General features: G+C 36.6%; 1 protein-coding gene across 1 annotated transcript; it reads left to right on the plus strand.

Moving 5' to 3' along the window:
• Window positions 1–4,859: 4,859 nt before the first annotated feature.
• LOC149182072 (alpha-bisabolene synthase-like) lies at window positions 4,860–10,733 on the plus strand. Its single transcript, XM_089414447.1, has 10 exons — window positions 4,860–5,256; window positions 5,341–5,650; window positions 6,073–6,204; window positions 8,647–8,767; window positions 8,861–8,955; window positions 9,405–9,634; window positions 9,728–9,840; window positions 9,990–10,088; window positions 10,267–10,482; window positions 10,559–10,733. Exons 1-10 carry the CDS (start codon window positions 5,122–5,124, stop codon window positions 10,731–10,733), a joined length of 1,626 nt encoding a protein of 541 aa, XP_089270573.1. The 5' UTR covers window positions 4,860–5,121.
• Window positions 10,734–13,601: the final 2,868 nt, after the last annotated feature.

The raw sequence follows: 13,601 nt of genomic DNA on the forward strand, positions 1-13,601 counted from the left end.
GAGGCGGAGGTGGGGGTGGTCCAGGAGGTGGCGGCGGTGGTGGTCCGGGAGGCGGCGGCGGTCCTGGAGGCGGCCGAGGCGGTGGTGGTCCGGGAGGCGGCGGCGGTCCTGGAGGAGGCCGAGGCGGTGGTGGTCCGGGAGGCGGCGGCGGTCCTGGAGGAGGCGGAGGCGGTGGTGGTCCTGGAGGAGGCGGAGGCGGTGGTGGTCCGCGAGGCGGCGGCGGTCCTCGAGGAGGCGGAGGTGGTGGTCCGGGTGGAGGAGGCGGAGGTGGTGGTCCGGGTGGAGGAGGCGGCGGCGGTCGGTGATGAGACGGTCGACGCTAGTTTGTGCTGGAAGTATAGCGTGTTATGTATTCAGCGAGTGTAATGATAATAAGAAGAATACCGTCGATTATAGAAAGATGGGTATTCCGTTAGATAGCCTTATAATAAAAGGGTTGTAACTTGGATATCCCAGTTTTTTCTTTCCTGTAGTGTATTTAAAAGGCCATAATATATTCCTGGCATGGCCGTTTATGGTGTGATCAGATATTTTCACTGGATGTGGACTTAACTTGTTTAGAGTGTGATTTCAAGTTATGTTATGTGATCTGGTTTTAAGTTTTTGGTATTCTGTAGACCATTCAAGTTAAGTCATTATAATTTCATTTGCTAAGAAAAGGCATGAATATCACAGAACCCTGTAGAATGCAGAAATGATGATGCACTTTACGTCTCTAGATTTACCGATCAATGCAGGGAACCCACAGCTAACAGAGAGGTCAGCCCACCCCTAACAGAAAGGTGATCTCACAGGATTATGGAAATGCAAAATCAAGAACTCTCATCTTTATTGAGGCCACGGAAATTTGCCCACCGCTAACGGAGAGCTGATTCACAGATTTGCAATGGCACCTTCATCTTTATTAGCTAGCAGGGAATTTGGGTACCATTTCCATATCATAAAAGGGAATGAAAATTAAGTGATTAGGTTATGCAGTTTCCACCTATGTCCATGTCACAGGAAAGCCCTCTTCTAACTTTTTAACGTTTTGGTTATTTTTAAGTATATTTTATTGAGTTAATTTTGTTTAAATGTAATGATTATATGATATAAAAGTTTTATTTTAATTTAGTTTTTATGTTTTTTATTATTTTTATAAATATATTTAATTTTTAATATTTTAATTATTTTTAAATATTTTTAAAATAAATTTTATTTAAATGTAGATAAATGTTTTTAAAAATTATAAAATTTAATTATTTTAAAATTTTTTAAAATATTTAATTTATTTATATATTTAAATTATAATAAAAAACTATGATTTAATAAAAATATATTATCAAATTAATATATATATAGATAGATACTAGACTACTTAAAAGCAAATATAATTAAAATAGAAATGTTTAGTATACAAACTTCCTTTTAACTAAATGATAATATTTGTATTAGGTACGGAGATTACTGACTTGGACGGATTTCCGCATAATATATTATCAAATTATTTATATATATAAACAAATTAAACTGCCCTAAAAACAAATACAATTAAAATCTAAATGTCTGGTATAGAAAGTTCTTTTTAGTTAAATGATAATATTTGTATTTCGTGTGGAGATTACAGACTTGAAGGAATTTCGGCATTCTTTTAAAACTTATGATTAATTTTTTCATCATTTTAATAAAAAATCATGGTAAATCGTTAGGTTTTGATGATAGTAAGCTTATGAATATTATTGTTTATATTTTTATTAAATTTTAAATTTTAGTGTTGTATAATTTGATTTTTTTCCAATTATTATATTTTCTAAGTAAGAAAATATAATTGTTTTTTGTCAAGAATATTATATTGAATAAAATAAGACCACAAAATGTTAAGTGTATTTTATATAATTAAGTTGAAAAGTAACTTTATATTAAGTGTATTTTATATAATTAAGTTGAAAAGTGATTTATATTGGAATTGGATTTAAGGAAATTTAAATTTTTAGTGTATTTTATATAATTAAGTTGAAAAGTGACTTATATTAAGTGTATTTTATATAATTAAGTTGAAAGGTGACTTATATTGGAATTGAATTTTAGGAATTTTAAATTTTTAAATTATAAATAATTACTCTAATATAAATCTAACGAAAAATATGGAATATATGTAAATGGTTTTCCAATTTTTTTTATATCCACCTATCTTTAATTTATTAAAAATTAATTAATAAAATATAACTCACTAAATAAATATATTTAGCCACATGTCAAGCCCGTACCTTCCATTGTCTTCAGCCACGCTGGTCATATATATGCCATTTCATTGATCCCCATCCGTCTGTCTGTTTGATTTTTAAAATTATGCGCCCAAGCTCATAGATATTGCAGGAAGGTGTAACCTAATCTCTTAATGAAATTAGATTCACCTTGGAATTTTCATTTTTATTTTCAAAATTATAGGTTTGTGATCATGTTTAGAAACTAATATGTTTATTAGAGAATTGGCTAGGTTAATTTGAGATTCTGACCATGATTTTGATTCTATAAATATATTTTTTGGGTTGATTTTTATAAATCTAATATATTGTGTGAACCTGGATTTATTTGTATATGAAGAAGTTGACTATTTATATTTTTTGGGTTGATTTTTATAAATCTAATATATTGTGTGAACCTGGATTTATTTGTATATGAAGAAGTTGACTAAACCACTCATAGCTTTTTAAGGAACAAGGTGAATATTTAATTATTATAAAATTAGATATAATGCCTACACATTCTATAAAATTGGGAGCCAAATTGGAACTCATATAATTGCATCTGTTCCTTTGGGATTATTTTGTTTTTACAATTATCTAATTTCATAATTTTTAAAGAATAGATAAATTTTGAATGATTATGAATTCATTGAAACCTACGCTTCCTCCCTGTGCTAAAGAGATTATCCCTGTCCCTCTGCAATGCCTTGGTTTCTTCTCGCTACACCAAAATATACATTTACAATTATGAATTAAATTCATAAAAATATACATTTACAATTATGAATTAGATTCATATGTTTTTCAGAGATTTTGATGTTAAACCTTATTTAATTCTGACAACTCTTTAGTGTTTCAAATGATTTGGAATTGCTTGGATTTTAAGCAATTAATTTACCGTGTTTAAAGACTTGAACACAATATTAATTATTATAAAAATATATGATCCAAAACCTTAAAGATTTTCTCATAAATGTAAAAAATATATATTTATCTATCATATTCAAATAAATAAAAAATAAGTCTATATTTTTAATAATTTCAAGATATTTTTAACAATATACTTCATATTTTCTTTTTTTAATTAATAATATTTACCTTAAAATTTCTAGAAACAAATAAAATTTAAAAACAATGATTTCCTCATAAATATTATTTCAAGATATTTTTAATAGTACACTTCATATTCTCGTTTTTTAATTAATAATATCTACCTTAAAAATTTGTGGAAACAAATAAAATTTAAAAACAATAATTCCCTCATTAATATTATTGTAAAAAATATATATTTACCTCCCATATCTAAATAACTAAAAAATATTTATATTTTTAATATTTTTAAGATATTTTTAATAATATACTTCACATTTTTTTTTCTTTAATTACGATGTAATTGGTTACTCTTTGAAAAGAACTTTCTAATGTGCCAGGTGTACCTTTCTGCACCATTAGATCGTGTGTTAGACGATTGAACTGTCATCATCTCTCTGATTATTTTGTTAGTTTGAAAATTATGCAGTATTTTGTTAGTCTTCAAATTATGCGGTTTTATTATTGTAGTTTTTCCATTCAGTTTCAACATCCACGCATCGCTCTCTCTCTGGCATCTAAGGGCAGAGAAAATTCATTGAACTACAACAGGGGAATGGTTGATAATAATTAGGAGCAACAGATACTAACCAGCATGAAGTTTCAGGAGCCTCTCTTGCGATACCTCATGAAAACCTTCGAGTGCTTGTAAGTATACCAACCCTCTTCGTTAATGCGGTCTTTTCTCAGAATTAGTACTGAACTCTCGGCAATTCCATGGCCCAAAATGAAAATTTACTTATCTAAAACAAATACCCAAAATTCTTAAATCCGGAAAACTATTCGAACCCTTGAATGAGCAAATCAATCAAAATTTACCACGAAAACCCTAACAATTGAATGTGGGTTGTATATTCTTGTTAGAGTTTGGGAATGAGGTGACTCTATGGAAATTGTACCAGTTAACCGCACACCTTCCCATAGAATTTGGTAGTAAAGTCCTAGGGTTTCTTGAAACATTCCATTTCTCATATATCCTCTCAGCATTGCATTCCAATAAAAGAGATTTCTCGTTGGAATTTTGTCAAACAGTAAGCGTTCATCCGGCAGACTGTCGCACATGGCATATAGGTTCACGAGTTTCGTACTAAAGAAAATATTAGGCTCAAAGACGCTCGAAAGCATGTGGGTATAGACTTGTTTTCCCTCTGAGAGAGCCTTGTTTCCAGTACATAGCTGTAATAAAGAATTATAGGTAACAGGTTCTAGTTGAATGCCTCGGTGGTCTGGAAAATTCAGGATTCCTATTGCCTCCTTCATTCGCCCTTCTCTGCAAAGCCAGATTATATCTGCATTGATTCTCTGCGAGGATGATGTTTCCTGGAGAGCAGTTATGGCACTCGCTGTTATGGTTGAGGTTTTAGCACTCATTATTTCGATGATTTCCTCAGAAAAACACAGTATGGTGTTGAGATGGGCCGAAGCCATTCATCACGTAAACCATTTGCACGGTTTTGGCTTCCCAGGAAAGCATCCTTACAAAGTCCAGGAATTGTCGCGAAAGCGTCCATGGCAAGCTGAACTGAGTAGTGCAAGTATTTTTGCGTACTTTTCGCTGCCTGCCTGGTGTGCGGGGCAAAATAATTTGACTCACATGCAACAATTTATTTAGCATATGCACAATTTGGAAGTCACTCAACTCAACTCATCACATTCCCCGCCTGAGCTTCCTTCCATCGACGTAGGCCACTATATATACCTACATAATACCAGCAGGTGACTCAGTTGTCTACGAAGCAAGCCAATCAAGCAAGCAAAATTTGTTTGCCAAATTCCATTCCAGTGCATATAGCTAATATTTGCTGTAATGGCTAGCGTTTCTGTTGCTTCTTCTACTCTGTCGACAGGTAGCAGCAGCAGCAGCGTGATCAGGAGGACGGCCAATCCTCATCCAAATGTCTGGGATTACGATTTTGTGCAATCTCTTCAATCCCCTTATACTGTGAGTAAATCTATTCTTTCTTCTGATCAGATCAAGTATTTATATCACTTTTGATAATGATCACTAACTGTGTTAATTGAACAGGATTCTTGCTATGGAGAACGCGCGGAGACACTTATTAGTGAGATTAAGCTGATGCTTACAGGTGAAGGAGATGCTTTAATGATCACCCCATCTGCTTATGACACAGCATGGGTAGCCAGGGTGCCTGCCATTGATGGTTCTTCTCGACCGCAATTTCCCCAAACAGTTGATTGGATTTTGAAAAACCAGTTAAAAGATGGTTCATGGGGAACTGAGTCACACTTTCTCCTGTCCGACCGCCTGCTTGCCACTCTTTCATGTGTTCTTGCGCTCCTTAAATGGAAAGTTGGGCATGTGCAAGTAGAGCATGGTAAGAACTGAAATTGGGATTTGAGAGTTGTCTTTTTAATTCTCCTTAAATGGAAAGTTGGGATGTGTGAGTCGAGCAGGGCAAGAATTAAAATTGGGATTTGAGAGTTTTTTTTTAATTTTTTTTATCATTGTCATCATGTAGGGTTAATATTAGTAATCAGGTTAATTTTTCTCTGAAAAGGAAATCATGGAAATTCTCGATTGTGTTTACAGGTATCATAAAAAATTTAATTTCACTATCCTTCCCTTCCCCATTTTCTCTGAAAAATCCTTCAACGTAACATTTATGACATGTCCTGCATACAGGCATTGGAACGAAAGTCTAAAGCCTGTTGCAGATCTTGAGATCACTGCTTTGGGATTTAAACTTCTTCGGCTACATCGGTACAGTGTAACTCCAGATGGGTACTATGGATACAGTAGTTGATGTTCAAAGCCAATATGGGTCTTTCTCAGGCACACCTGCTTCTACTACTTGCGTCTTCATGCACATTGGAGACATCAAATGCCTTGAATTCCTGAACAGTGTGCTCACTAAGTTTGGCAGTTTTGGTATGTATGGAGGTTTCATGTTGTTTGCATCTTGGCCCTATCCTTGTTTTATGATCCGGATTTAAATAAGAACGCAATAAAAGACAGAGATAACCATAAAGACAGATATGCAGCGGAAATAATACTTCATCTCATTACTGTAAAATACTGAAATATGCTTACAAATAGAAATGGAAATAAACTAGCTAGGGCGATGGTAGCTTATCTCTGAGAAGAGATGTGGCGGCTACATGCCTCTGAACTATGTTACAATGAGGCTCGAAGGCCTATTTATTGTTGAGAAACAATGGAAAACCCTTAACATTCCAAAACCTAATAATATGTCACAAACATCCAAAGGTGTAACATCACACAATACCTCGTCTGTGAAGGGCTTGATGCTGTAGGGAAGGCGGCACTGCTGGCAAACTTTGAGATCTCATCCTTCGTGAAGCCACGCGATACTGTACGGATTTGGGTGTGGTGTAGTTGGTAGGCCCAACCGCTTCACGACCTCTACTGAAATGAGGTTCTTTTGGCTTCCACTGTCGACAATGAATTGCAGCGGCGAACCTTTCACCCACATCTATGAGTGGAAAAGACGTTCCCCCTCCTTTGGATCTTCGGGCTCATTTTTCTGGATCTTAGCGGTGGCAACAGTGGCACTGGGCTCCGCATCAATGATCTGCTTCCCTTTGCCATTCCCCTTGTCAGGTTCTGGTTCAGGGTCGGAACATGCATCTGATTCGGTAGCCTTCAATTCGGCCACCAGCGACTGCTTGGTCTGAAACTCACTTGTGTTATGAGTGGGACTCTTATGGAACTCACACCACTTTCCTGTGTCCTTCTTCAGCTTCGTGGTGTTGTTATTTTCTTACGGCTTCGAGGGGTTGTCTTGGGTCACCCCGCCTTGGCTTTGTCCTTTGGGCTTTGGATTTGCAGATCCAAAGTCTCGCTTCTTCTGTTTGAACTTTTGCTCGATTTTGACAGCGTATCGATATGTTGTACCGAGTGAGGAGATGTTCAAGAACTCCATCTCTTCCTGGATGTATCTGTGTAGGCAGCGCGGTATTTGAGTACCAGATGCAGCTCAGAATATTTGATACCCAATTGTGTGCGAAGGGTATGGAAAATGTTTGTGAACTCCAGCACATCTTGGTCTCGTCCCTGCCGCAGTGTGGTCCATTTGATGTATTTGTCCTCATAGATTTTGACAGGGTAGTACTGCTCCTTGATGGCATCCCGAAAGTCATTCCAAGTGGGTGCAGCTGAAAATAGTGAGCCTGTACTTTCATCTTTCTGCTCGCAGTAGGTTTCCCACTAGTCCTTGACGTGGGGGGCTGCTTTGAGAAGAGCGAAAACAATCTTTTCCCGACTTGAAAATTCATGAACAGAAAAATACCATCTAGCATATTTAACCATTTATCTACAGCATCTGCGTCTATTTGACCCTCGAAGATGGGGATTTCAAAATTAACTTGTACCTTAAACGGTGTGGTGTTTCCAGAGTAGTTGTTGGAAGCCGATGCGTCACCTCTGGGTAGCTGCTGAAGGATCTACGCAAAGCTATCCATCATCACGTTCCCTTTCCGCTCGAGCGCTTCTTTGAGCAAGATTTTGGTAGGATCTCCTGCCCCCTCGTCTTTCTTCTCATCCGCCATGAGAGACCGTTAGGATTTGCAAGGCTGGTCTTGCAAAGGTTCGATCAGTTCAAGCCCTAACTCCTTATATCCTGACCTTGTTGGGGACATGCAAAGAAAAACAGAGAAAAAGCAGACCGCTCTAATACCACTGATCTGGATTTAAATAGGAACGCAATAAAATACAGAGATAACCATAAAGATAGATATGCAGCGGAAATAATACTTCATTTCATTACTGTAAAATACTGAAATATGCTTACAAACAGAAAGGAAATAAACCAACTAGGGTGATGGTAACTTATCTCTGAGAAGAGATGTGGCAGCTACATGCCTCTGAACTATGTTACAATGAGGCTCGAAGGCCTATTTATTGTTGAGAAACAATGGAAAACCCTTAACATTCCAAAACCTAACCCTAGAAGATGAAACGCCAAATTGTGGGCCCCGTTAGGGGTGAGTTGGACAGCCAACTTCCCAGGGTCGCGAATTGGTCATATTATCTCCGTTTGACGCGCATGATAGCCCGTTGGAAAGATCTCTTCGAGGACTACGACGGAAAAGATGATTTTAAATAGAAAATTGCTGGCGGTAGATTTCCTAAAAAACGTCGTTTAGGGCCTCAAGGCCTCAAAATGGCTCTGGAAGTTTAGGACCCGAAAAACTGCTAAAAATAGTAAACTGTGCTATAATTAAGGAAACTGAAAAACTGAAAGAGACAGTTGTGGGGATCCAAATGGGATAGGTGGGTGGCCACCAACATCCACCTGGATCACTTTACTTTTTAAAATTCAATAAATTTAATTAACTACGCATACTGCAGTTCCCTTCCTGTATCCTGTGGATCTGCTGGAAGGCCTCTTAATGGTGGATAATATTGTACGCCTTGGAATCGATAGACACTTTGAAAAGGAAATCAAGGAAATTCTCGATTGTGTTTACAGGTATCATAAAAATTTTAATTTCACTATCCTTCCCTTCCCCATTTTCTCTGAAAAATCCTTCAACGTAACATTTATGACATGTCCTGCATACAGGCATTGGAACGAAAGTCTGAAGCCCGTTGCAGATCTTGAGATCACTGCTTTGGGATTTCGACTTCTTCGGCTGCATCGGTACAGTGTAACTCCAGGTGGGTACTATGGATTGTGTTTCTTTGCAAAAGGGTAGAAGTTCAAATCCCCAGGGGTATAGTATGTATATTTTTCTGAAAGATTCTGGAATGGCAGGGACAGGAATGAGGTCAAAAATTGACCTCATTCCTGTCTATACAATTCCATAATTATTCTTGTTCATGCTAAACTTATATCCATGGCAGATTTTAGAATTATTTTTGTTCATGCTAAACTTGTATTTATTCCAGATTCCAAAAATATCTTGGAATCTGACGATTAAGAGAAATCTACAATAACATAAAAATGCTCCTCCTATCCATACAGAATATTCCCTAAATTGGCAATAGAGAATTCAGTGCTCCAGAGATTTAGGAAAATCTGACTTAACCTTTAAATATCTGACTTAACCTTTAAATCATCATCATCTTCTGTTCTCTCTTCTAACCTTTGCACGTCGTATTAACAGTTGTTTTCGACAACTTCAAAGATGCCGATGGGCATTTCTTTTGCTCAACCAGTCAATTTAACAAAAATGTAGCAAGCATGTTGAGCCTGTATAGAGCTTCCCAACTCGCATTCCCTGGAGAAACTATTTTGGATGAAGCTAGAGACTTTGCCACAAAATATTTAAGAGAAGCTCTTGAGAAAAGTGAGATTTTCACTGCATGGAACAACAAGCAAAACGTAAGCCAGGAGGTAACCTACTGTCCAGACATGTCGACTCGCTTATTTGTTTTTCTCCACGGAAGCGATTGAATGAGTTTCTAATATTTTGTTTACCATTGCCAGATTCAATACGAGCTGGAGAATTCTTGGCATGCCAGTGTTTCCAGAGTAGAAGCAAAGAGATATTGTCAAGGGTATAGTTCAGATTATGCACGCTTAGCCAAAAGTGTTTATAAGTAAGTGAGACCCCAGATTCAATTTCACTTTCATAATTTCTCTTCATCCTTTTTCCCAAATTTAGCATAATTTGCAGGTTCTTTCCTTTCGTGCCTGGCTGATAATAATAATAAGACTGACCAGGTGCTCCATTTTTATCCAATTTCAGGCTGCCCAGAGTAAACAACCAAAAGATTTTAGAATTGGCTAAACTGGACTTCAACATTATCCAGGCAATTCATCAAAAAGAGATGAAGCATGTCACTACGTAATAAACCAACCTAATGATTTATGCTATTATTCCAGAATGTAGTATATATCCACTCTATTCTAATTACTCAGAAATTAGAAAAGAAATTACTTACTCAGTTTCAAATTTCTTATAATTCCTTCTTTGAATGATGAAACTTGTTCTAATTCCTTCTTTGATTGATTCTGCTCCACAGCTGGTTTAAACATTCGGAGTTCCCTTTATTACCCTTCGGTCGAGAGAGGCCCGTGGAATGCTTCTTCATAGTAGCGGCGGGCACGTATGAGCCCCAATATGCCAAATGCAGATTCCTCTTTTCAAAAGTAGCCTGCTTGAATACTGTTCTGGATGATATGTATGATACATATGGAACCCTTGATGAATTGAAGCTATTCACTGAGGCTGTCAGAAGGTAGGATGTTATTGCAACCATCTTCATCTACATTGACATTGTGTATCATCCTAATTATCTTATGTTGGCTCTTCAGATGGGACCTCTCCTTGACAGAAAGCCTTCCAGACTATATGAAACTCTGCTACAAAATCTTTTACGAAATTGTTCACGAAGTGGTTCGGGAGGCAGAGAAGTTACAGGGGCGCGAATTATTATTATTAACCATAGATATTCGCACCAACTTTACCATCAAAATTATTAACTTGTAAGTAGATTTTTTACAATACCATGAGTCATTACTAGGCTTCTCAATACCACATGCCCAATATGCAAAGCCAGATTATATCTGCATTGATTCTCTGCGAGGATGATGTTTCCTGGAGAGCAGTTATGGCACTCGCTATTATGGTTGAAGTTTTAGCACTCATTATTTCGATGATTTCCTCAGAAAAACATAGTATGGTGTTGAGATGGGCCGAAGCCATTCATCACGTAAACCTTTTGCACAGTTTTGGCTTCCGAGGAAAGCATCCTTACAAAGTCCAGGAATTGTCGCGAAAGCATCCATGGCAAGCTGAACTGAGTAGTGCAAGTATTTTTGCGTACTTTTTGCTGCCTGCCTGGTGTGCGGGGCAAAATAATTTGACTCACATGCAACAATTTATTTAGCATATGCACAATTTGGAAGTCACTTAACTCAACTCATCACATTCCCAATTATCTTATGTTGGCTCTTTGGATGGGACCTCTCCTTGACAGAAAGCCTTCCAGACTATATGAAACTCTGCTACAAAATCTTTTACGAAATTGTTCACGAAGTGGTTTGGGAGGCAAAGAAGTTACAGGGGCGCAAATCATTATTATTAACCATAGATATTCGCACCAACTTTACCATCAAAATTATTAACTTGTAAATAGATTTTTTACAATACCATGAGTCATTACTAGGCTTCTCAATACCACATGCCCAATATGACACATGTTGATATAGCATTCTCTTTAATTAATTAATTTTAATTAAATTCATACAAAGAGAATAACTAGGAGATAAATATTAACCCTTTATATATAATACTATTATGAATATTTTAACATATTCCATGAAAGTTAAATATCTATAGTCCACTTAATAATGAGTGATAATTAAATTAAAATTTGGGAAGGCATATTCTAACTAGCATATTCTAACTAGTGTAGCTATATTATTTCACTATCATATTGTTACTAGTGCATCCATGTTAATTAAACGATTATTGAAAATATAAAAAATAATAAAAGCTATCTAGATTATAACTTTATTTTAAATTATCATTTATTAATTATAAAAAATATAATCTATAAGGTAAATATATATACATCTAAAAAAACATGGAACAATATTCTTAACCAATGAGGTTTATCCCCACTGTACCATGGAGATTTTTAATTTGTAATACTTTAATTTGTTTCAAATTGAGGATTCTAATTTTAGAGTTATTTTCCACATCTGCACATCACATCAATGAAAATGATATCTTGCTTAGAGATATTTCAAAGGAGAGTCCTAGCAGTAATTACGCGGTAAGGCGTTACTCTTTGAAAAGAACTTTCTAATGTGTCAGGTGTACCTTTTCTGCACCATCAGATCGTGTGTTAGACGATTGAACTATCGTCATCCGTCGGATTATTTTGTTAGTTTGAAAATTATGCGGTATTTTGTTAGTCTGCAAATTATGTGGTTTTATTATTGTAGTTTTTCCATTCAGTTTCAACATCCACGTGTCGCTCTCTCTGGCATCTAAGGGCAGAGATAATTCATTGAACTACAACAGGGGAATGGTTGATAATAATTCGGAGCAACAGATACTAACCAGCATGAAGTTTCAGGAGCCTCTCTTGCGATACCTCGTCAAAACCTTGGAGTGCTTGTAAGTATACCAACCCTCTTCGTTAATGTGGTCTTTTCTCAGAATTAGTACTGAAATCTCGGCAATTCCATGGCCCAAAATGAAAATTTACTTATCTAAAACAAATACCCAAAATTCTTAAATCCGAAAAACTATTTGAACCCTTGAATGAGCAAATCAATCAAAATTTACCACGAAAGCCCTTAAAAATGAATGTGGGTTGTATATTCTTGTTAGAGTTTGGGAATGAGGTGACTCTATGGAAATTGTACCAGTTAACCGCACACCTTCCCATAGAATTTGGTAGTAAAGTCCTAGGGTTTCTTGAAACATTCCATTTCTCATATATCCTCTCAGCATTTCATTCCAATAAAAGAGATTTCTCGTTGGAATTTTATCAAACAGTATGCGTTCATTCGGCAGACTGTCGCACATGGCATATAGGTTCACAAGTTTCGTACTAAAGAAAATATTAGGCTCAAAGATGCTCAAAATCATGTGGGTATAGACTTTTTTTTCCCTCTAAGAGAGCCTTGCTTCCAATAAATAGCTATAATAAAGAATTATAAGTAATAGGTTCGAGTTGAATGCCTCAATGGTCTGGAAAATTCAGGATTCCTATGGCCTCCTTCATTCGCCCTTCTCTGCAAAGCCAGATTATATCTGCATTGATTCTCTACGAGGATGATGTTTCCTGGAGAGTAGTTATGGCACTCGTTGTTATGGTTGAGGTTTTAGCACTCATTATTTCGAAGATTTCCTTAGAAAAACACAGTATGGTGTTTTGATGGGCCGAAGCCATTCATCACGTAAACCATTTGCACGGTTTTGGCTTCTGAGGAAAGCATCCTTACAAAGTCCAGGAATTGTCGCGAAAGCATCTTGGGTAGTGCAAGAATTAGACGCTAAAGAAAATATCAGGCTCAAAGCCACTCGAAAGCATGTGGGTATAGACTTGTTTTCCCTCTGAGAGAGCCTTGTTTCCAGTACATAGTTGTAATAAAGAATTATAGGTAATAGGTTCGAGTTGAATGCCTCGGTGGTCCGGAAAACTCAGGATTCCTATTGCCTCCTTCATTTCCCTTCTCTGCAAAGCGAGATTATCACTGCATTGATTCTCTGTGAGGATGATATTTCCTTGAGAGCACCTATGGCGCTCACTGTTATGGTTGAGGCTTTAACACATTATTTCGATGATTTCCTCAGAAAAACACAGTATGGTGTTGATATGGGCTGAAGGCATTCTTCACT

This window comes from Pinus tabuliformis, chromosome 3_2 (genome assembly GCF_031772625.1).
Source record: "Pinus tabuliformis cultivar Carrire ecotype Pingquan chromosome 3_2, CPIR1, whole genome shotgun sequence".
Lineage (NCBI taxonomy): Eukaryota > Viridiplantae > Streptophyta > Pinopsida > Pinales > Pinaceae > Pinus > Pinus tabuliformis.